Below are 25673 nucleotides of genomic sequence, written 5' to 3'. Positions count from 1 at the left end.
TGAAACGTGGCGCATTACAAATTTTTTCTATGATGGACTGACATCTTCCATGCGCCAAATGGTCGAGACAATGTGTAATGGAGAGTTCATTAATAAAGATGTCGACGAGGTATGGGACTACCTCGACAGTTTGGCTGAAAAAACACAATCTTGGGATTATTACCCAAAGTCGAACACCACGTCTAGGCCGACTCAATTAAAGGAGAAAGGTGGATTATATCTCTTGAAAGAAGAGGATGATCTCAAGTGTAAAGTGACTACACTCATAAGGAAAGTTGAGACCATGGAAGGAAAGAAGGATAAGGTCAATGAAATTGTTTGCGGCATCTGTGATTGCAACATTCACACAACTGAAAACTGTCCTACAATACCTGCCTTTCGAGGAGTGTTGAATGAACAAGCCAATGCCGTAAATAATTATCAAAGACCTTTTACTGGACCCAACTCCAACACATACAATCCTGGCTGGAAAAATCATCCAAATTTTAGTTGGAGGAATGGACAAACGGCGACTCCTCCAGGTTTCTTTAATCAAAATCCAAATCAAGTGAAACCTCAAGAGGAACTGGTTCAAAATCCCATACAAGAGCTGGCTCAGGCAATGTGGGGAATTACAGATTTTATGCAAAAGATAGATTCTCGTATGACGGTTATAGAAAAGGGGATGCTTCCTGCACAACCTCTCCCCAATCCTAAACCGCAGTACGAGAATAATGATCCCAGCTCTTCAAATCAGATGGGGCATGCTAAATCCATCACCACTCTTAGGAGTGGGAAGATCATTGATAAAACTCTTCCGGTTAGGCCCGAAAAGCCTCAAGAACCAGAAGAGGACAACAATGATGGATCCAGTGATGCCCCACAAAAAGTAGAACCGGAACTTCTAGAGAAGCCAGTTGCTCCATTCCCCCAAAGGTTGGTTTCACCAAAATCTCTCTCTAACTCTCAGGATATCCTAGAGGTGTTGAAACAGGTGAAAGTCAACATTCCTTTGCTTGATGTCGTTAAACAGATACCTTCAAATGCCAAAATCCACAAAGACTTATCCACGACCAACCTACGCAAAAATATTCAAAACAAAATCTTCTTGACCGAGAAAGTGAGTGCCATCCTGAAGCAAGACGTGCCGCAGAAATTCAAGGATCCCGGTAGCCCAACCATATCATGTGTAATCGGGAACCATCGAATTGATCATGCACTTCTTGACTTAGGAGCGAGCGTCAATTTGATTCCCTACTCGGTATACAAACAGTTAGGTTTGGGTGAATTAAAACCCACCCTAACCACACTACAACTTGCTGATCGCTCTGTTCGTGTACCAAGAGGGATAATTGAGGATGTGTTGGTCCAAGTTGATAGATTTTACTACCCTGTAGACTTTATCATCCTGGACACCGAACCCATCAATAACATGAGCACTCAGATTCCCGTCATTCTTGGTCGCCCATTCCTTGCCACGTCAAATGCAATTATCAATTGCAGGAATGGTATCATGACTATGTCTTTTGGAAATTTGACATTGGAGTCAAACATTTTTTTCAATAACGGCAGCAACTCAGAGGATGATGACGATTTCCACGACATTAACATGATTGACTCTTTCGTGGAAGATACGACACCTCTGACCTTATCCTCCGACCATCTAGAGACGTGCCTGGCCCACTCCCATGATTTTGATGATGACATGATTAGGGAGACGTGCGCCTTGCTTGATATTGTACCACTTGAAGTTAACCGATGGAGGCCACAATTTGAAGAATTACCACAAACTGATGTAGTGCCTCTACCGTCTAACCTCAAGCCGCCGAAGCTTGACCTAAAACCTTTGCCCGCTGATTTGAAATATGCATATTTGGGTCAAGATGAGACATACCCGGTGGTGATCTCTGCCCACCTGGAGAAAGAACAGGAGAGTATGCTTATATCTACTCTCACTGAGCATAAAGGAGCCCTGGGATGGACGATAGCGGACCTCAAAGGAATTGACCCCTCGATTTGTACTCACCACATATATCTTGAGGATAATGCAAAAACCGCTCGGCAACCACAACGTAGACTAAATCCAAACATGAAGGAAGTGGTTAAGGCCGAAGTTCTTAAACTATTGGATGTGGGTATTATATACCCTATATCTGATAGTCAATGGGTGAGTCCAACTCAAGTGGTTCCTAAGAAGTCCGGAATCACCATCGTAGCCAATGCTAATAATGAACTCGTGCCAACTAGAGTCACTACTGGTTGGAGAATGTGCATTGACTACAGGAAGTTGAATACCGTCACGAGGAAAGACCACTTTCCTTTACCATTCATTGATCAGATCCTGGAAAGGTTAGCCGGTCATTCCTATTACTGCTTTTTCCTTGACGGGTATTCGGGCTACAACCAGATAGAGATAGCCTCAAGACCAGGAAAAGACCACATTTACATGTCCCTACGGCACCTTTGCCTATCGAAGGATGCCATTCGGACTATGTAATGCCCCTGCCACCTTTCAGCGATGTATGCTTAGTATCTTTTCTGATATGGTAGGGCAATATCTAGAGGTCTTCATGGACGATTTCTCTGTTTACGGTCCATCTTTCAGCAAGTGCTTGGAAAGTCTTAAATGTGTGCTGAAAAGATGTGAAGAAAAGAACTTGGTACTTAATTGGGAGAAGTGCCATTTCATGGTTCAAAAGGGAATTGTCCTTGGGCATATCATCTCGTCCAAAGGAATCGAGGTAGATAAGGCAAAAATCGATCTTATCTCTAACCTACCTCCACCCAAGAACATCAGAGATGTGCGATCCTTCTTAGGACACGCAGGATTTTACAGGCGATTCATAAAGGACTTTAGTCTCCTCTCGTCCTTTATGTTATCTTCTTCAAAAGGATGCTCCGTACGAGTGGACTGAGCAATGCCAGGAAGCTTTCACCAAGCTTAAGGGCACGTTAACCACTGCACCTATCATGCAGCCACCCGACTGGAACCTTCCTTTTGAGCTTATGTGCGACGCTTCTGATTATGCTCTTGGGGCGGTCCTAGGCCAGAGAAAAGATAAGAAGCCCTACGTCATTCATTACGCGAGTAGGACTCTAAATCCTGCCCAGATGAACTACTCGACTACGGAAAAGGAACTCTTAGCCGTAGTGTTCGCCTTGGACAAATTTAGGTCCTACCTGATCGGATCCAAGATCATTATCTATACAGACCATGCGGCACTAAAGTATCTTCTTTCTAAGAATGATTCTAAGCCCCGCTTGATACGATGGATTCTTCTACTCCAAGAATTTGATTTGGAAATTAAAGATAAAAAGGGAGTAGAGAACGTAGTGGCCGATCACCTTTCTTGCCTTAATACCTCGATTCCCTTGAGACAACCCATATCAATGACATGTTCCCTGAGGAACAATTGTTTAGAGTCTCCCATTCACCTTGGTTCGCTAATATTGCTAATTTTCTTATCACAGGTTCTATACTAACACATTGGACTGCGCAAGATAAGAAGAAATTCTTTACCAAGGTGTGCAACTTTTTTTGGGACGATCCATATTTATTTAAATATTGCCCAGATTAAATCTTAAGGAGATGTATGCCAGACGATGAGCATTAGAGTGTCATCTCCTTCTGTCACTGTCAGGCCACTTTTTCGCTAAAAAGACCACGGCCAAGATTCTGCAGGGTGGCTTTTCTTGGCCCACTATGTTTAGGGACACTCATGAGTTTTGCAAAGCTTGTGAGCGTTGTCGAAAAATTGGGAGCATTGTCCGTCGAAATATGATGCCTTTGAATCCCATTCTTATCATTGAAGCATTTGATTCTTTGGGGCATCGATTTCATGGGACCATTCCCCAATCGTTTGGGAAATTTGTATATTTTGCTCGTAGTGGATTATGTCACTAAATGGGTCGAAGCGATTTCGTGTCGAAAGAATGACCATCGCACGGTCATTAAATTCCTAAAAGAAAACATCCTTTCTCGATTCGGAACGCGTCGAGCCATCATTAGTGATGGGGGCTCACACTTTTGTAATAAACCATTTGAGAGCTTAATGAAGAAATACGATATCTCTCATAAGGTGAGCACCCCATACCATCCACAGACAAGTGGGCAAGCCGAGATTTCCAATAGGGAGATCAAACACATTTTGGAAAAAATGGTTAACCCAGATCGTAAGGATTGGTCAATCCGATTGACCGATGCCTTATGGGCATACCGTACTGCTTTTAAAACTCCTATTGGAATGTCTCCCTTTAGACTTGTCTATGGGAAAGCTTGTCACTTGCCTGTGGAGTTGGAACATAAAGGATACTGGGTGATCAAAAATCTGAATTTCAATCTAGACAACGCTGGCTCGCTATGCAAACTTTAATTGAATGAACTTGAGGAAATTCATAACGATGCGTACGATAATTCGAGAATTTACAAGGACAAGATGAAAGCATTTCATGACCAACACATTTTGCGAAAATCATTCATGCCTGGTCGAAGGTCCTTTTGTACAATTCTCGATTACATCTCTTTCCGGGTAAGCTTCAATCTCGTTGGACCGGCCCTTACATTGTTGTTCCTGTTTTTCCTCATGGGGCCGTTGAGATAAGAGATCCCGACAATGGCAAGGAGTTTAAAGTCACTGGCCATCGATTAAAACCATTTGTCGAGAAATTTGATTCGAGGACATGTCCATGCCTCGACTGCTCCTGTTTACCAGATTGATCTCCTAGTTATTTGGCGGACCCAGGTTATCAAGATTGATTAATTCATGGTCCATTCTTGTCTAGTTGAAGACGTTAAACTTAGCGCTCCTAGGACGCAACCCAAATTTTCATTCCATTTCACTTTTCTCATTCATTAGTTCAATGTTTGTGGGTAGCATTGCCGCAAACCCTCACGAGACTACAACTCGTCCACTAGGGGTAACCTAGGGGTTTAAAGGCTTGTTGCATACGCTAAATGCAATCGAGAGCACCTACGAAAGTGGTATAGGTAGGATTGTATTTTTGTTATTTTATTTTACTGCTGTTGGTTTCTCTCTTGTGCTGACCACTCTTACGTAAAATCTGTGGAAAGCCTCTTGATTCTTTCATCCAGGTATTATCTTTCCATCACTTCTTATCTACTTATTTTGTCCCATGTGCATCGCATGCTTATTTCTTTTACATTGAGGACAATGTAGATTTTAGGTTGGGGGTGGGAGATTAGGTTTCCTAATTAGTATTTTCTTAGTCTTGAGCAAAAATTGTGAAAAAAAAAAAAAATTAATTTTTCTAGAATTTCATATGAATTCGAAGCGATTTTGATGGCCATTTTGGATTTAGAACTACAAGATGCGTGATGTTGGTACTTTATGACTCCTGGATTCAGTTATCTATCAAATTTCAGAGCTAAGTTTGAATTGTTAATCCATTATTAAAAGTTGTAAACATTGATTGAGTCATAAATTCGCAGGACACATCTCGCTTGCATATTAAGGTTTCAGTTCGATATTAAAGGATTAACTTAGTAATCACTAAACATGAAAGGAACCAACTTGGAAAATTGAAAGGATTGGGCGAATGGTCTACACCATAGGTTTGCTCCATGTAGGTGTAGATTTAATTCCCCATGAATGATATGTGAAAAAGTTGGGTGTACAGTCTTTACCTTAGGTTTGCTCCCTATAGGTAAGGATTTGATTCCCCTTCTTGACATTACTTTCAATGGAAAAGTCAAAAATTAAAAGAATAATAAGATAATGTGTGAGGCAAGTTCTGGTTATCGTGAAGTCTCTTATTGGTTACCAGTGATATCCTTAAATAGAGAAGTGAATTTTAATATTTCAAGATTAGACTATGCATCCATGGAATTTAATGTTTAGAATTGTTCTAATTGATGGCCTAATATTTTGAACTTAATTACGAAGTTACCGTGTGATTAAGTCTAGGAGAGAAAGTAATGCCAACATTCATGAATCGTAGAATTCGAGTATCTGAATTGTTCTTCATAAATCTCTTGAGTTCATAAAAAGTGTCCTGTAATTCTCAACTTATTTTTCGCATACATTGCTCGGGACTAGCAAAATGTTGGTTGGGGGTTGTGTTGAGGGTCAAATATTGCATATCAGACCCAGTTGTTGCATAGATTTACATGCATGATTCTGTTTATCGGACTAATTTAATCATGTTTGCGATGCAGGGTGTGTTTAAGAGCCTGGACTGAAAAAGGGTGGTAAATTCATGGATTCGACGCTCCCGAAGCACCAAGGTAAGGAACGGACTCTAGAAGACCAAGAACGAAGGAATTACACATCAGGGACTCAAGAAAATCAAGGAATTGAAGCTCAAGTGGCCTGAAAAGTGTCCAGAATGCAAGATCATAAGGTTCCCACCATCCAATCAGTTCGAAACTCCATACGTGGCCTGAAGACCATAAATGAACCGTACACGTAAAACTTCATCCATTGGATCGCTGTGAAATTGGCTCAACGGACAGATCAGCCCATAAATCATTGATTTTGGGGCCCGCACGATATCTGGATATGCCTCAATTTTTGGTATCAGCTGTTAAATGAGATGATACAGGGGAAGGACGGATTGGATTTTGCATAACCATCATTGAGGTGCCACACGAGTGCTGCACGAGCACTGCAGTAAGTGCACTTGCAGTACACTACATCGGAGCAAAACTTCAAACAACGCGCGCCCGTCAGCTTCCTTTCCAGAGACGGAATCTCTGTTTCCCTTCGCGCAAGGACCGTCCGCTGGGAAGTTTTGTGGCCCATTTGGATTCATCATACGGGAGATCTGGACCGTCCATCAGAACGCTACAGGTCCACTAACCGAGACCTAGGTGGAAGCTTTTCAAGAAGCAGCGAGGATCTAATTTCACCTATCCGAACGCAAGACGAACGGCAGTGCATAAAGTCTGGTGGACCGCATCAAAAGCAACCCAAAAGCATCCATTTCTAACCGAAATTCTGAGAGGAATCCGGTGGACGGAGTGGATTTCTCAAAAAAAAATTGCAGTGGTCCCCACCAACAAAACAGCGTAAGAAGCGTTCGCAGGCCCCTGTTTCGCTCGTCCGCGAGTTCCGGATGTTCCGGAATCATGTGGGCCACTACCTTTGATCGGATGGACGATCCAAACCGTCCATCGTGTAGCTCATCAAGTTATTCCCCAAGGGACGTTGCTTCTTTGCAAAGAAAGCGAAGGAAGTGGAGTGTCGGTGCTGTTTCTGTAGCTGTGTAAAACGTTGCTGCGACGCAGTTATAGTGGCTGGCTGCGAAATTCTCCGGAAGGACTCCAGCAGCGTCGGTTCTCTACTGCGACCTCTTCACCGCCCTTTGAAGGATAAAAAGGGGGGCTGGTCTTTGGTTGAAAAAAAAAAGTTTGGAAACGGGGAGAGGGACGTGGAGTGCACGGCTGTTAGACATAGGCTGGACGGGAGGGAGAAAGAGAAGCAGTGCAAAGGTCTGCTGCTGGCAGCGTGAGGACGCCAGCAGGAAGAAAAGAAATGGAGGCTGTGAGGCTGATTGAAGAACGTGAAGGTGCTGGGTCTTTGGCTTTGAAGGAAGGAAGGAAAGGAAGAGAAAAAAAGAGAGAGAAGAAACAGAGAAGGACGTACGGCTGGCTTGGGTTTGGGCTGGCACGTGAGCTAAGCCTGGTTTTTCTCTTCTTTTCCTTTATATTTCCTTTTTTTTTTTATGATCAGCCCATCCATGTGTGGCTAATCCTCTTAGCTAGGGCTAAGAGGTGAAGCCTGTAGCGAGATGGGAGAGGCTATTCCATGCAAGTAGATTAAATTTCTGAACTTAATTTGATTTAGTTGATTATTATAAGGAATATTTGTATTAGTCTTTAATGGTCTGTTGTGACTGAAATTACAATGGGTTTGCAATGGCTTTGAATATTTCTTTCCTCTTTTTATATTTATGAAGTCAGGAAGCCCTGTTGTTCATCATTGTCCCATGGGCATGGTAGGATGACAGTACCTTCCTGATCTTCATACATTGTTGATTGGTTGGTAATTAGTTTAATTCTATTGTTTACTTTGTCTCCTGGGCATGGTTTGGTGATGGAATCCATTCTAATTCATATACCTTTCATCTCTTGAAAACCAGATCAAGTAAGTTCAGTTAATTTCCATGATTCTTGATGCAGGCATAAAGATCTCCCCGATCTCTACAAGTGGAACCTCTGAATCCCTAGTTACCTACCTCTGAAATACTTAAGTTTTAGATAATAATTCAAAAATTATTTCTTAAATTCTATTTGGTTTAGATCACATCTTAGTCTAGATCTAGTTCTACTTGGTTTCAGATAACGTACAGGTATCAGTCCCCGTGGATTCGACCTCGGTCTTACCGAGTTTATTACTACATCACAACCCTGCACTTGGGGTGTGAACAAGTTTTTGGCGCCGTTGCCGAGGACTGACGGTTACGATTTTCTGAAATTAATTGGTTTTAGGATTAGTTTAAGATTAGGATTTTACTAACCTTAGTTTTTATTTATTTATTTATTTATTTCTATTTGAGTTCAAAACTAACTTGTTTCCCATTTTATAGGATCTGGACATAAGTTTCTCAATTGGTAATTCCTTCCTAATCTCTCTACTTTTTCATATTTTTAGAGTTTAAGTTATTTCTTTCCCTTCTTAGAAATTAACTTTCTATTTTTGTTTTATTTTAGTGACTTTCTAATTCTGACACTTTTAGAATCTAATCTTGTTTCTTAATTTATTTTTAGAATTCTTTAGAAACTAACCTTCCTATTTTGTAGGCCTTTAAGATAGAAATCTCTAATTCGGTACACTCCTTCCCTACTTTCTATTTTTCAATTCTCTTTTAGTAATCTACTTTCTAGTTTAGGTCTCTATTAGCTTATTTTAGAAATTTTCACTTTCTTTTAGGAATTCTTTCTTTTAGAAGCCAGTTCACTTCTATCTTTCTTTTAAAGAATTGTTCTTCTCTTTTTAGAATCTAACTTATTTTATTTTGTTCTGCAGGTCTTTAACTCAGGACTCCAATTTGGTAATTTCTTTCCATCTCTTTCTTTCTTGCTAGATTTTCCTAGGGTTAAGTTTTTAACTGAGGGCTGCGAGTGTTTTCATGCCCAAGTGGGCCCGTGACGACACTCGACGTCTCTTGACTGAAGGAGGATTGGTTGAGGGGTTGACTATCCATCGCAGGACTAGACACCGCTCGAAATCCCCTGAGTTAACTGAGGTTATGGCTGAAGACCAACCTCCTCCACTTCCACCCAGGGTGGAGGATACCCAAGATGAGAATGAGGTGCAACAGGCACCCCCGCCTCGTACTTTACGAGATTTTCTACAACCGGCGGGAGTGAGTACGCCCTCATGTATGATTTTTCCTGAAAACACAGGACAAATGGACATCAAGCCAGGAGTTATCCAACTCCTTCCCAAATTCCATGGACTTGAATCAGAGAGTCCATATTTACATTTGAAAGAGTTCGATGAGATTATAGCTACATTATGTTTTCCTAATGTATCTGAGGATACAATTAGTGAAACTCTTTCCTTTTTCCTTAAAAGAGAAAGCTAAGACGTGGTTACATTCACTGCGTCCTAGATCCATTGGCACATGGAACGACATGCAGAGGGAATTCATAAAAAAATTCTTCCCACATCATAAAACGATTACCCTCAGAAAAGCGATCATGAACTTTGCCCAAAAGGAAGATGAAACATTCTTTCAATGCTGGGAAAGGTTCAAAGATTTGGTCAGTTCATGCCCACAACACGGATTTGAAACGTGGCGCATTACAAATTTTTTCTATGATGGACTGACATCTTCCATGCGCCAAATGGTCGAGACAATGTGTAATGGAGAGTTCATTAATAAAGATGTCGACGAGGTATGGGACTACCTCGATAGTTTCTGAAAAACACAATCTTGGGACTATTACCCAAAGTCGAACACCACGTCTAGGCCGACTCAATTAAAGGAGAAAGGTGGATTATATCTCTTGAACGAAGAGGATGATCTCAAGTGTAAAGTGACTACGCTCATAAGGAAAGTTGAGGCCATGGAAGGAAAGAAGGATAAGGTCAATGAAATTGTTTGCGGCATCTGTGATTGCAACATTCACACAACTGAAAACTGTCCTACAATACCCGCCTTTCGAGGAGTGTTGAATGAACAAGCCAATGCCGTAAACAACTATCAAAGACCTTTTACTGGACCTAACTCCAACACATACAATCCTGGCTGGAAAAATCATCCAAATTTTAGTTGGAGAAATGGACAAACGGCGACCCCTCCAGGTTTCTTCAATCAAAATCCAAATCAAGTGAAACCTCAAGAGGAACCGGTTCAAAATCCCATACAAGAGCTGGCTCAGGCAATGCGGGGAATTACAGATTTTATGCAAAAGATAGATTCTCGTATGACGGTTATAGAAAAGGGGATGCTTCCTGCACAACCTCTCCCCAATCCTAAACCGCAGTACGAGAATAATGATCCCAGCTCTTCAAATCAGATGGGGCATGCTAAATCCATCACCACTCTTAGGAGTGGGAAGATCATTGATAAAACTCTTCCGGTTAGGCCCGAAAAGCCTCAAGAACCAGAAGAGGACAACAATGATGGATCCAGTGATGCCCCACAAAAAGTAGAACCGGAACTTCTAGAGAAGCCAGTTGCTCCATTCCCCAAAGGTTGGTTTCACCAAAACCCTCTCTCTAACTCTCGTATCCTAGAGGTGTTGAAACAGGTGAAAGTCAACATTCCTCTACTTGATGTCGTTAAACAGATACCTTCATATGCCAAATTCCTAAAAGACTTATGCACGACCAAGCGGCGGAAAATTATTCAAAAGAAAATCTTCTTGACTGAGAAAGTGAGTGCCATCCTGAAAAGACGTGCCGCAGAAATTCAAGGATCCCGGTAGCCCAACCATATCATGTGTAATCGGGAACCATCGAATTGATCAGCACTTCTTGACTTAGGAGCGAGCGTCAATCTGATCCCCTACTCGGTATACAAACGTTAGGTTTGGGTGAATTAAAACCCACCCTAACCACACTACAACTGACTGCTGGTCGTGTACCAAGAGGGATAATTGAGGATGTGTTGGTCCAAGTTGATAGATTTACTACCCCGTAGACTTTATCATCCTGGACCCGAACCCATCAATAACATGAGCACTCGATTCCCGTCATTCTTGGTCGCCCATTCCTTGCCACGTCAAATGCAATTATCAATTGCGGGGAATGGTATCATGACTATGTCTTTTGGAAATTTGACATGAGTCAAACATTTTTTTCAATAACGGCAACTCGAGGATGATGACGATTTCCACGACATTAACATGATTGACTCTTTCGTGGAAGATACGACACCTCTGACCTTATCCTCCGACCATCTAGACGTGCCTGGCCCACTCCCATGATTTTGATGATGACATGATTAGGGAGACTTGCGCCTTGCTTGACTGCACCGGTACTTGAAGTTAACCGATGGAGGCCACAATTTGAAGAATTACCACAAACCGATGTAGTGCCTCTACCGTCTAACCTCAAGCCGCCGAAGCTTGACCTAAAACCTTTGCCCTCTGATTTGAAATATGCATATTTAGGTCAAGATGAGACATACCTGGTGGTGATCTTTGCCCACCTGGAGAAAGAACAAGAGAGTATGCTCATATCTACTCTCATTGAGTATAAAGGAGCCCGGGATGGACGATAGCGGACCTCAAGGGAATCGATCCCTCGATTTGTACTCACCGCATATACCTTGAGGATAATGTGAAGACCCCTTGATAACCACACCGTAGACTAAATCCAAATATGAAGTGGTTAAGGCTGAGGTTTTTAAGCTGTTGGATGTGGGTATCATATACCCTATATCCGATAGTCAATGTGTGAGTCCAACTCAAGTGGTTCCTAAGAAGTCTGGAATCACCATCGTAGCCAATGCAAACAATGAACTCATGCCAACTAGAGTAACTACTTGTTGGAGAATGTACATTAACTACCGAAAGTTGAATACTGTCACAAGGAAGGACCACTTTCCTTTTCCTTTCATTGATTAAATTTTGAAAAGGCTAGCTGGTCATTCCTATTACAGTTTCCTTGATGGGTATTCAGGCTACAACGAGATAGAGATAGCCCCTGAAGACCAGGAAAAGACCACATTTACATGTCCCTACGGCACCTTTGCTTACCGAAGGATGCTATTCGGACTATGTAATGCCCCTGCCACCTTTCAGCGATGTATGCTTAGTATCTTTTCTGATATGGTAGGGCAACATCTAGAGGTCTTCATGGACGATTTCTCTGTTTACGGTCCATCTTTCAGCAAGTGCTTGGAAAGTCTTAAATGTGTGTTGAAAAGATGTGAAGAAAAGAACTTGGTACTTAATTGGGAGAAGTGCCATTTCATGGTTCAGAAGGGAATTGTCCTTGGGCATATCATCTCGTCCAAAGGAATCGAGGTAGATAAGGCAAAAATCGATCTTATCTCTAACCTACCTCCACCCAAGAACATCAGAGACGTGCGATACTTCTTAGGACACGCAGGATTTTACAGGCGATTCATAAAGGACTTTAGTCTCCTCTCTCGTCCTTTATGCACTCTTCTTCAAAAGGATGCTCCGTATGAGTGGACTGAGTAATGTCAGGAAGCTTTCACCAAGCTTAAGGGCACGTTAACCACTGCACCTATCATGCAGCCACCCGACTGGAACCTTCCTTTTGAGCTTATGTGCGACGCTTCTGATTATGCTCTTGGGGCGGTCCTAGGCCAGAGAAAAGATAAGAAGCCCTACGTCATTCATTACGCGAGTAGGACTCTAAATCCTGCCCAGATGAACTACTCGACTACGGAAAAGGAACTCTTAGCCGTAGTGTTCGCCTTGGACAAATTTAGGTCCTACCTGATCGGATCCAAGATCATTATCTATACAGATCATGCGGCACTAAAGTATCTTCTTTCTAAGAATGATTCTAAGCCCCGCTTGATACGATGGATCCTTTTACTCCAAGAATTTGATTTGGAAATTAAAGATAAAAAGGGAGTAGAAAACGTAGTGGCCGATCACCTTTCTCGCCTTAATACCTCTGATTCCCTTGAGGCAACCCATATCAATGACATGTTCCCTGATGAACAGCTGTTCAGAGTCTCCCATTCACCTTGGTTCGCTGATATTGCTAACTATCTTGCTACAGGTGCCATACCGACATAGTGACCGCGCAAGATAAGAAGAAATTCTTCACCGAGGTGCGCAACTTTTTCGGATGATCCTTACTTATTTAAATATTACCCGACCAAATTCTAAGGAGATGTGTACGACGATGAGCATCGGAGCGTCATCTCCTTCTGTCACTCAGCCATGGTAGTCACTTTTCTGCTAAAAAGACTACGGCCAAGATTCTGCAGTGTGGCTTTTACTGGCCCACTATGTTTAGGGATACTCATGAGTTTTGCAAAGCTTGTGAGCGTTGTCAAAAATTGGGAGCATTGTCCCGTCGAAATATGATGCCTTTGAATCCCATTCTTATCATTGAAGCATTTGATTGCTGGGGCATCGATTTCATGGGACCATTCCCCCAATCGTTTGGGAATTTGTATATTTTGCTCGCCGTGGATTATGTCACTAAATGGGTCGAAGCGATTCCGTGTCGAAAGAATGACCATCGCACGGTCATTAAATTCCTAAAAGAGAACATCCTTTCTCGATTCGGAACGCCTCGAGCCATCATTAGTGATGGGGGCTCACACTTTTGTAATAGACCATTCGAGAGCTTAATGAAGAAATACGGTATCTCTCATAAGGTGAGCACCCCATACCATCCACAGACAAGTGGACAAGCTGAGATTTCCAATAGGGAGATCAAACACATTTTGGAGAAAACAGTTAACCCAGATCGTAAGGATTAGTCAATTCGATTGACCGATGCCTTATGGGCATACCGTACTGCATTTAAAACTCCTATTGGAATGTCTCCCTTTAGACTTGTTTATGGGAAAGCTTGTCACTTGCCTGTGGAGTTGGAACATAAAGCGTACTGGGTGATCAAAAATCTAAATTTCAATCTGGACAACGCTGGCTCGCTACGCAAACTTCAATTAAATGAACTTGAAGAAATCCGGAACGATGCGTACGATAATGCGAGAATTTACAAGGACAAGATGAAAGCATTTCATGACCAACACATTTTGCGAAAATCATTCATGCCTGGTCAGAAGGTCCTTTTGTACAATTCTCGATTACATCTCTTTCCGGGTAAGCTTCGATCTCGTTGGACCGGCCCTTACATTGTTGTTACTGTTTTTCCTCATGGGGCCGTTGAGATAAGAGATCCCGACAATGGCAAGGAGTTTAAAGTCAATGGCCATCGATTGAAACCATTTGTCGAGAAATTTGATTCAGAGGACATGTCCATGCCTCTGACTGATCCTGTTTACCAGGATTGATCTCCTAGTCTGATGGAGGTATAGGTAGGTTTCCTGTTTTCTTAGGACTAGAGTAGTTGCCTTATTTGTCTGGCTGAAGACAGTAAACTTAGCGCTCCTGGGAGGCAACCCAGCTCTTTATTTCATTTCGATAATTAGTTCAATGTTTGTGGGTAACATTACTGCAAACCCTCACGAGACTACAACTCGTCCACTAGGGGTAACCTAGGGGTTTAAAGGCTTGTTGCATACGCTAAATGCAATCGAGAGCACCTACGAAAGTGGTATAGGTAGGATTGTATTTTTGTTATTTTATTTTACTTCTGCTGGTTTCTCTCTTGTGCTGACCGCTCTTACGTAGAAATCTGTGGAAAGCCTCTTGATTCTTTCATCCAGGTATTATCTTTCCATCACTTCTCATCTACTTATTTTGTCCCATGTGCATCGCATGCTTATTTCTTTTACATTGAGGACAATGTAGATTTTAGGTTGGGGGTGGGAGATTAGGTTTCCTAATTAGTATTTTCTTAGTCTTGAGCAAAAATTGTGAAAAAAAAAAAAAATTAATTTTTCTAGAATTTCATATGAATTCGAAGCGATTTTGATGGCCATTTTGGATTTAGAACTACAAGATGCGTGATGTTGGTACTTTATGACTCCTGGATTCAGTTATCTATCAAATTTCAGAGCTAAGTTTGAATTGTTAATCCATTATTAAAAGTTGTAAACATTGATTGAGTCATAAATTCGCAGGACACATCTCGCTTGCATATTAAGGTTTCAGTTCGATATTAAAGGATTAACTTAGTAATCACTAAACATGAAAGGAACCAACTTGGAAAATTGAAAGGATTGGGCGAATGGTCTACACCATAGGTTTGCTCCATGTAGGTGTAGATTTAATTCCCCATGAATGATATGTGAAAAAGTTGGGTGTACAGTCTTTACCTTAGGTTTGCTCCCTATAGGTAAGGATTTGATTCCCCTTCTTGACATTACTTTCAATGGAAAAGTCAAAAATTAAAAGAATAATAAGATAATGTGTGAGGCAAGTTCTGGTTATCGTGAAGTCTCTTATTGGTTACCAGTGATATCCTTAAATAGAGAAGTGAATTTTAATATTTCAAGATTAGACTATGCATCCATGGAATTTAATGTTTAGAATTGTTCTAATTGATGGCCTAATATTTTGAACTTAATTACGAAGTTACCGTGTGATTAAGTCTAGGAGAGAAAGTAATGCCAACATTCATGAATCGTAGAATTCGAGTATCTGAATTGTTCTTCATAAATCTCTTGAGTTCATAAAAAGTGTCCTGTATTTCTCAACTTATTTTTCGCATACCTTGCTCGGGACTAGCAAGATGCTGGTTGGGGGTTGTGTTGAGGGTCAAATATTGCATATCAGACCCAGTTGTTGCATAGATTTACACGCATGATACTGTTTATCGGACTAATTTAATCATGTTTGTAATGCAGGGTGTGTTTAAGAGCCTGGACTGAAAAAGGGTGGTAAATTCATGGATTCGACGCTCCCGAAGCACCAAGGCAAGGAACGGACTCTAGAAGACCAAGAACGAAGGAATTACACATCAGGGACTCAAGAAAATCAAGGAATTGAAGCTCAAGTGGCCTGAAAAGTGTCCAGAATGCAAGATCATAAGGTTCCCACCATCCAATCAGTTCGAAACTCCATACGTGGCCTGAAGACCATAAATGAACCGTACACGTAAAACTTCATCCATTGGATCGCTGTGAAATTGGCTCAACGGACAGATCAGCCCATAAATCATTGATTTTGGGGCCCGCACGATATCTGGATATGCCTCAATTTTTGGTATCAGCTGTTAAATGAGATGATACAGGGGAAGGACGGATTGGATTTTGCATAACCATCATTGAGGTGCCACACGAGTGCTGCACGAGCACTGCAGTAAGTGCACTTGCAGTACACTACACCGGAGCAAAACTTCAAACAACGTGCGCCCGTCAGCTTCCTTTCCAGAGACGGAATCTCTGTTTCCCTTCGCGCAAGGACCGTCCGCTGGGAAGTTTTGTGGCCCATTTGGATTCATCATACGGGAGATCTGGACCGTCCATCAGAACGCTACAGGTCCACTAACCGAGACCTAGGTGGAAGCTTTTCAAGAAGCAGCGAGGATCTAATTTCACCTATCCGAACGCAAGACGAACGGCAGTGCATAAAGTCTGGTGGACCGCATCAAAAGCAACCCAAAAGCATCCATTTCTAACCGAAATTCTGAGAGGAATCCGGTGGACGGAGTGGATTTCTCAAAAAAAAATCGCAGTGGTCCCCACCAACAAAACAGCGTAAGAAGCGTTCGCAGGCCCCTGTTTCGCGCGTCCGCGAGTTCCGGATGTTCCGGAATCATGTGGGCCACTACCTTTGATCGGATGGACGATCCAAACCGTCCATCGTGTAGCTCATCAAGTTATTCCCCAAGGGACGTTGCTTCTTTGCAAAGAAAGCGAAGGAAGTGGAGTGTCGGTGCTGTTTCTGTAGCTGTGTAAAACGTTGCTGCGACGCAGTTATAGTGGCTGGCTGTGAAATTCTCCGGAAGGACTCCAGTAGCGTCGGTTCTCTACTGCGACCTCTTCACCGCCCTTTGAAGGATAAAAAGGGGGGCTGGTCTTTGGTTGAAAAAAAAAAGTTTGGAAACGGGGAGAGGGACGTGGAGTGCACGGCTGTTAGACATAGGCTGGACGGGAGGGAGAAAGAGAAGCAGTGCAAAGGTCTGCTGCTGGCAGCGTGAGGACGCCAGCAGGAAGAAAAGAAAGGGAGGCTGTGAGGCTGATTGAAGAACGTGAAGGTGCTGGGTCTTTGGCTTTGAAGGAAGGAAGGAAAGGAAGGAAAAAAAGAGAGAGAAGAAACAGAGAAGGACGTACGGCTGGCTTGGGTTTGGGCTGGCACGTGAGCTAAGCCTGGTTTTTCTCTTCTTTTCCTTTATATTTCCTTTATTTTTTTTATGATCAGCCCATCCATGTGTGGCTAATCCTCTTAGCTAGGGCTAAGAGGTGAAGCCTGTAGCGAGATGGGAGAGGCTATTCCATGCAAGTAGATTAAATTTCTGAACTTAATTTGATTTAGTTGATTATTATAAGGAATATTTGTATTAGTCTTTAATGGTCTGTTGTGACGAAAATTACAATGGGTTTGCAATGGCTTTGAATATTTCTTTCCTCTTTTTTATATTTATGAAGTCAAGAAGCCCTGTTGTTCATCATTGTCCCATGGGCATGGTAGGATGACAGTACCTTCCTGATCTTCATACATTATTGATTGGTTGGTAATTAGTTTAATTCTATTGTTTACTTTGTCTCTTGGGCATGGTTTGGTGATGGAATCCATTCTAATTCATATACCTTTCATCTCTTGAAAACCAGATCAAGTAAGTTCAGTTTGATTTCCATGATTCCTGATGCAGGCAAAAGATCTCCCTGATCTCTACAAGTGGATCCTCTGAATCCCTAGTTTCCTTCCTCTGAGTTACTTAAGTTTTAGATAATCATTCCGCAATTATTTCCTAAATTCTATTTGTTTTCGATCGCATCTGCGACTAGTTCTAGTTCTTCTTGGTTTCAGATAACGTACAGGTATCAGTCCTTGTGGATTCGACCTCGGTCTTACCGAGTTTATTACTACATCACAACCCTGCACTTGGGGTGTGAACAGTCGAGTACCCATAGGTGGTGAAATTCCACTACGGGGTGTGTGCGAAAATAAAAAAAAAAATTAAAAAGAAAATAGAATAATTTTATTTTCATTTTATAAAAAATAATTTCTTTATAAGGTAAAACATTTCCAAACAGGAGATAGGGGCAAATGTGTCAAATTAATATATTTCACACATTTTAGATGTTCGTTAACCATCGTTTCAAATTCAGTAATTAATTTTTAGACTTTAGTCATAATTACCAAATAAGTTTTTTGACTTTAGATTTCAAATTCAGGCTTTAGAATTCAGATTCAGGCTTTAGACTTCAGATTTAACAAACGGGTCTAAGTCTTTCTAACTAAATCAATATTTCAGTAGTTAATCTGCATCCATTTCAGTAGTTAATCTGCGTCCTGCCGACATGACCTAATGAAAAAGCAAAACTCGCCATATGCGACAAAAACGATGCTTCCATTTTAACTGTGGGCTTGCATTTTGTGCATGCACGTGACTTTGTAAGGGCAGTTCAAATCACATAACACAACCTGTAATGGCAGCATTGATTTTCAATGCCATTACAATGACCACAACCTACCGGATTGTTGGTGTATATACTGATATAATGGTGGTGTCCAAATCACGTTGAGGGTTAAATTAGAAGACATGGCATATGTCAAATTTTCGAAGGTGAAGGTGGATTACAAGGACCAACCGCTGGCAAATGTCAAGTTTAGATGGACCAAATTGTATGATTGACACACTTGGGTGCTATACTGGCGTCGTCCAAATCACGTTCAAGGTTACATTGGTACTACTCTACATTTGTTTTTAACTTTTGAAAAACTCTTTTTTTCTTTTCCATTACTATTATATTGCATCTGACAGATTGGCTATTTAAAATTTCTAGGTCCCACCATGTGTCTGATCCACACCACACTGTCCATCCGTTTTACCATCTCTTTTTAGGGCATGAACCTGAAAATGAGGCAGATTGTAAGGTTCAAGTGGACCACACCACAGGAAACGGTGGTTGGATGAATTTGTGTAGGGCTCACAGTGGTATGTATGTCTTCCAACCTGTGCATAAGGTCAGAAAGACAGATGAACCAGAAACACAAACATCAGTTGATCCAAAACTTTTGTGGGCCTCTACAAGTCTTCAATGGTAAGTGTCCATTTCCCAGTGTAGCGTGTGTTGTGGTCCATATGCACTTTGGATTTGCCTCATTTTTGTGCTTATACCTAAAATGAGCTAATAAAATGAATGAACAACATAGATCAGACACATACATCATAGTGGGCCCCAATGTCTTACAACATTTAAAGGGGAGATAAAACTTATATGTATTTCAATTTAAAAACACTAAAATGGAGAGGAGCAAAGAGATGTCCCAAATGTCTCTAGGGGCCCGTTTAGACGCAACTTCCACAAAAGGCAGAGCATTCTGCCACTCCTATTCCATCAGTCAAATCTTGAAAACAATGCTTTAGGATAGGTTTCCAAATGGGCTTACATCTCTGAACCTTAGCTCAAACCTGGGTCGAGCCAACCTGGTCCAGAAATGTTACCGTGCGAGCCAACCATTCCAAGCCCAGCTCAAGCAGCTAGCTCAGTCCAACGGCGAGGATACCTGCACTACGTTCGATGCCGTAGCAGCACATGTGTGGAGGTGTTGGGTGAAGGCGCTCGATATCCGTCCTCTGGATTATGATCTACGGCTGACGTTCGCCATCAATGTCCGTCCTAAACTGACAGATCCACCGTTGAAAGATGGTTTTTTGGGCAATGCAGTATGTGTAGCATGTGCTACGAGCACGGTGGGCCAGCTTGTTGATGGACAAATCTCCGCCGTTGCTCGATTAGTCCGTGAGGCCCGTCTTGGTATGTCAGAAGAGTATGTGCGGTCCACGATCGATTACATCGGGGTGGATCGGCCTACAAGGCTCGATTTCGCTGGGAAGCTGACGATCACGCAGTGGACCCGGTTCTCTATCTATGAGTCGTCGGATTTCGGGTACGACCGGCCCGTTTATGCAGGCCCGATTGATCTGAAGCCCACACCACAGATGTGCGTGTTCTTGCCAGATGGTGGGCCATCTCCAGGTGGGTCAATGATCGTGTGGATTTGCTTGCCTGAATCTGCTGCTACTAAGTTCAGGGAGTGTTTGTTTGAAGTGGAGAAAAGGTTGTAATTAGTGAAGTAGTACCATGCTCTTGGTACAGCTTAGGGTGTACTGAAATAACAATGGCAACTATTATATAGAGTGTGAAATGTGCCTTCATTTCCATCACATATTATGTGAAAATTGGATATGGGGCCATGGTTGATTCACTAATAGACTAGGAACATTCAAGTGGGTTACAAAATTTTATTAATTTTTAGGCCGAGTATTAGTGCTGTGTGCTCTGAAAAGCTAATGTGTTTATTTTAATGATTGATTAATCTTAACCATAGATCATGATAACCGTATTATGTCAAGTGTGGACATATCATTAATTACATGACCAAGTTACGTGGGCTCACTATGATGTATGTGCTTTATCTACACCGTCCATGTATTTGGAGATATATTTTTAGGGCATGAGTTAAAGAATGAGGCATATCCAAATATGTAGTTGACCCCACCACAAAAAACAGTGGGGAGATTGATGCCTACCGTTGAAACCTTCCTGAGGCTCACCATGATTTGTATTTGAAATCCAACACGAGTTAACACAGACATGAGGCATGGAAAAAACAAATATAAGCTTGCTCAAAAACTTTTGTGGCCTATTTAAGTTTTTAATGGTGGGCGTCACTCTCCTCACTGTTTTCGCTGGTGCAGTCAATCGGAGCTTTGGATTTTACTCATTCTTTAGACATTTACCTAAATTTATCTTTCAAAATGGATGGACGACGTGGATATAAAACATACATCATGATGGGGCCCACATAACTTGGTGACGTCACTTCAATAGTGAGTCTGGGACTAGAGCTGGGAATTGGTCTGAGTTGGATCGGATTGAGTCTAACTCGATCCGATCCGAAATCTCAATGGCCTGACCCAAACTCGATTCGATCCAAAACCGAGTCCGGGTCACTCGACTCGAACTGATCCGAAATGTACATGGCCTGATTCGATCCGAGTCCGACTAGATCAAGAAAACCGAGTCGGATCGGATTGGGCATGGTTCGAATCGGTCCAAATTTAATTTTTTTTCCTCATGATCATCATTGTGGGACCAATCGTTTCAATGGATCGAATGATGTATATAGATGACATGTTGGCTATTTGCAGTCAATGGAGGGTAGCTTTACCGTCCATTGAGATGGATCTGAGAAATTCTCAAATCTGAACTACCTTAAAAAGCAAGTAACCTCTACCCAAACTACCCTCACCTTTACATCTCTCCCACGTGCATTCACAGCTTGCACGGGCCATCACATGGAAGGGCAAAAGAGTCATTATGTCCAACTGACATCCCACACTAGTGACCCTAAAATGGCCACACCTCCACATGTTAGCGTCTTGCGGACATGTGACTGACCCTTCATTTAATACTCTGATAGAGCACCGCATATCATACTCATGCCCAGATATAAATGCACCTAAACCCGGTCGGGATCGTTTCCAATCAGATTGGATTCTGGAACGGATCGGTTCAGATTGATATGGATCCGAACTCAACTTGAAAAGCTTTCAGATCTGGATTGCCCCACTCGATCCGCACCGATCCAGGCCGTTGGATTGGTTCGGATTGGGTCGGATCCACCAGATCAGGTCAAGATTGCCCAACTCTATCTGGGACGCGGATTTCCAGGAGAAGCCTTTGGCATGAAGTTCCTGTGCAAGGATTCTGGGTGGGGTCTACTGTGATGTTTTTGAGAAATCAAACCCATCCATCTGTTTTTCGACATCATTTTAAGACATGCTACCAAAAATGAGGAGGATCCAAAACTCAAGTGGGCCATAGGAGAGGGAAAGGAATGTCTATCGTTGAAACCTTCCTAGGCTCCACCTTACTGTTTATATGCCATCTAAACCGTTTATAAGGTCGTTTTCACTCACATAAAGTGAAAACACTAAAAAATTAGACCGTTACAAAACTTTTATGGCCATATAAACGTATCAACGGTGGTCATTAAATTTCCGCTGTTTCCTCTCGTGTGGCCCACTTGAGTTTTGGATCCTCCTCATTTTTGGTCTCACATCATAAAATGAGCTTCAAAAAATGGCTAGAGGGGTTGGATTTCTCACAAACATCTAAGTTGGCTCCACACAGAATCCTTGGGCAGGAATCCTGTCAGTATCCCATTCGCGTCTGCAGAAACGGATTGGCTACTCCCCTGCCACCGGCCAATGGCTTTGGTCGTTAGTATGTGGGCCCCACCATGATGTATGTGTTTCATCCATGCCGTCCATCTATGTTTCTAGATCATTTTATGGTATGAGCCAAAAAATGAGCTATATCTCAATCTTAGGTGGACCACATTACAGGAAAACAGTGTTGAATGAACATTGAACATTTAAAACTTTTTGGAGGCCATAAAAGTTTTGGATCAAGCCCGTCTTTGTTTTTTTCATTCATCTGGGTCTATATGACCTAATCAACAAATTGGATGTCAAATAGCCTTAGGAGAATTTTAATGGTGGATATTCAATCACTATTGTTTTCCTGTGGTGTGGTCCACTTGAGATTTATATTCCTCTCATTTTTGGTATCAAGCCCTAAAATGATCTTTAAAAATATATGAATGGAATGGATAAAACATATATATCATGACAATTTTGGATTAAAAAATAATAATCACGGAGCGCATTCTTCATCCCCACGTTAAGCTAGACATCACAGATAAATTTCATTTCAACACGAAGAACATAAAATCGTGGAGTGCTTACCTTCTTATGCGTTAACAAACACTACCACACAGGGAACATTTTTCAAAATTCAGCGTTAACAAATAGGCCCTTAGTATGATATTTATTTGTCATCCAATTAGCTGATAAGATCACATGGACCTAAATGAAGGGATAAAAAAATATGTATCAGCCTGATCCAAATTTCTATGGCTCTTAAGAAGTTTTCAATGGTAAGCGTTCAGACCCACTATTATGTTGTGATCCACTTGAGCTTTGGATATGTATCATTTTTGGGCTCATGCCCTAAAATGGTCGCACTAAATGGATGGACAGTGTAGATATAACACATACATCATAGAGGTTCCCACAAATTGAGTCCGATCATCATGATATAATGCCCCGGCCATCTAACGAGGGAATTGACAACCACCCAAAAGCCTCTTAATTCACCTGGTGACCCACGTGATGGTCATGGTTGATCGAAAAGGCAAATATCAGCTTGATCGAAAACATTTGTAGAGCGTAGAAGTTTTTAATGGTGGGTGTCACTCTCCCTAGTGTTTATAATAGTGTGGTCCACTCAAGCTTTGGATCTACTTAATTATTTGGTTAATACCCTAAAATGATCTCTCCAAATGGATGAACAGTGTGGATATAAAACATACGTTCTTGTCATGTTGCGGCTCACAAAACTTAGAGACGTCACTTTGGTACTAAGGGCCTATTTGTTAACACTGGATTTTTGTACTTAACATGAATTGGGAAAATGTTCCACGTTTAGTGGTGTTTGTTAATGCGTTATTAACTCAGAAGAAGGAAAGCGCTAGGTGGTTTTTCATTGAATTCTCTCCGTGACAGGAGTTTAGGTTAATGGTGAACGCGGATCTATAAGTTTTTCTATTAAAAAAAATTGCTTCCAAAATTACCCCTTTTACTATAGAAATTTTTTTTATCTTTAAATTGTTTGCATAAATACAAAACCAACTTTTAATATGTAAAACTTCTTTATGCCCCACCGTGATTTATGTGTTTGATCCACACCGTCCATCAACTTTTTCAGATCATTTAAAGTGTGAGCCAAAAAAAGAGGTAGGTCCAAGGATTAATTGGACCACAAGGCGGGTTTGAACGTCCACCATTCAAAACTTCTTAGTAGCTGAGAAGTTTCGGATCAAGATGATATTTGTGTTTTCACTTCATCCACGTCTACGTGACCTAATGAATAGGTTGGATGGTTAAAAACATCATAGCAGGCCATGTAACTTTGATCTCTTTGAACCATTATCACTGCAGCATCCTTTAGTGTGGTTCACTGGAGTTGTGGACCTGCTTCATCTTTAAGATCATTTATTAAAATAATATGAGAAAAATGATGAACAACTTAGATAAAACACTTACATTATGGTGGGCCCCATAGAGCCCTACGGGGGTAGGACATGATTCACGTTCGAAGCGAATGGGCTGGGGACGGTATTGGGAAGCGGATTGGTTGGTGTATTAACGTCCACAATTTCTGTGGGTCCCATCATGATGTATTTGTTATATCCAAACCGTCCATCCATTTTGCGAGCTCATTGTAAGGCTTGAGCCTAAAAATAAGACAGATCTACAGATAAACTAGACTGCACTGCAAAGAGCAGCGGGGATTGAACGTCTACCATTGAAACCCTTTTGAGGTCACATAAGTTTTGGATCAATTTGAAATTTGTTTTTCCTCTTCATCTAGATATTTTGGACCTTACGAATAGATTAGATGGAAAATAAACATTATAATGGGCCTTGCGAATTTTTTAACGGTGAAAATCATTATCCCGCTGCTAATTTTGGTGTGGTCCATTTGAGTGTTGGATATGATTCATTTTTTGAATAGTGCTCTAAAATGATCTCGAAAATTTGGTGAACGGTGTGGATATAATAAATACATTATTGTAGGGCCCATGTAACTATGATCTCCTTTGAACCGTTTGTACAACTTGGACCTCGAGGAGCGTCGGCGCTCGTCTTCGCGTGACTGTATGTATCTATGCCAGTTATATAGCTGGTGTGTGGTACGGAAACGGATTGGCTACTCGAGGTGGTCCACCTGAGATTATTTCCTGTGATGTGGTCCACCTGAGATTTGAACCTGCTTCATTTTTGGTTGCATGCCCTAAACTTAGCTGGCAAAACAGATGGGCAGAGTGGATATAAAACACATGCATCACAGTAGGCCCCACAGTCACGGATCTACCGAGCTCGATGGCTCCACATATCCACCGAATCCGGGTCCATCACTTGGAAAATATTTGAAATCTAGAATTATCTTCTAGTCAATTTCATGTGGCTCAAAATTCTTACAGGCTACTGTTGATGTACATGACAAGCTTATAATCGGTGCCTGCATGCGCATGGACGATCATACTCTGCCATACTATCAAATCAATGTACTTGGCTTGTTTCTCCCCTTTGTTTTCTTCTTCAAGGGAGGAGAAACAAGCCAAGCAAAATGGAGAGGAAGAAACACGAGGTAGTTGAAAGGGCCAAGAGGCCTTTCTTGGAGCAACAAATGAGGGAGGACCAAGGGTCTAACAAGAAGCAGAAAACCAATGAGGAAGTTGAGGTTCCCAAGTCTCTACAACGCTTCATTCGCAAGAAGGTAGAGTGATTGGGTTGAACCAAATCGGCGACGCTGATGATGTGGGTCAAACCGAAATGGAGTCCTTAAAGATTTTGTTCTCCATCGGTTCAAAGAGTTATTTAATACTATGGCAGTGTGATGGTTCACAGATGGAC

The 25673-nt window shown here is 41.7% G+C and overlaps 1 protein-coding gene and 1 non-coding gene across 2 annotated transcripts; one reads left to right on the top strand and one right to left on the bottom strand.

The window, feature by feature from the left end:
- Positions 1-9625: 9625 nt before the first annotated feature.
- LOC131223337 (small nucleolar RNA R71) lies at positions 9626-9732 on the bottom strand. Its single transcript, XR_009160393.1, has one exon. It is a non-coding gene; the product is annotated as a small nucleolar RNA R71 (small nucleolar RNA).
- Positions 9733-19427: 9695 nt separating this feature from the next.
- On the top strand, positions 19428-25545 carry LOC131248247 (alcohol acyltransferase 9-like). Its single transcript, XM_058248436.1, has 3 exons — positions 19428-19456; positions 19556-20163; positions 25364-25545. The coding sequence occupies exons 1-3, from the start codon at positions 19428-19430 to the stop codon at positions 25543-25545; spliced, it is 819 nt and encodes a 272-aa protein (XP_058104419.1).
- The last annotated feature ends 128 nt before the right edge of the window (positions 25546-25673 follow it).

The sequence above is a fragment of the Magnolia sinica genome, chromosome 1 (genome assembly GCF_029962835.1).
Source record: "Magnolia sinica isolate HGM2019 chromosome 1, MsV1, whole genome shotgun sequence".
Taxonomy (NCBI): domain Eukaryota; kingdom Viridiplantae; phylum Streptophyta; class Magnoliopsida; order Magnoliales; family Magnoliaceae; genus Magnolia; species Magnolia sinica.
The sequence above is the reverse complement of the archived record's forward strand: the minus strand, read 5'-3'. Positions and strand labels throughout refer to the sequence as shown.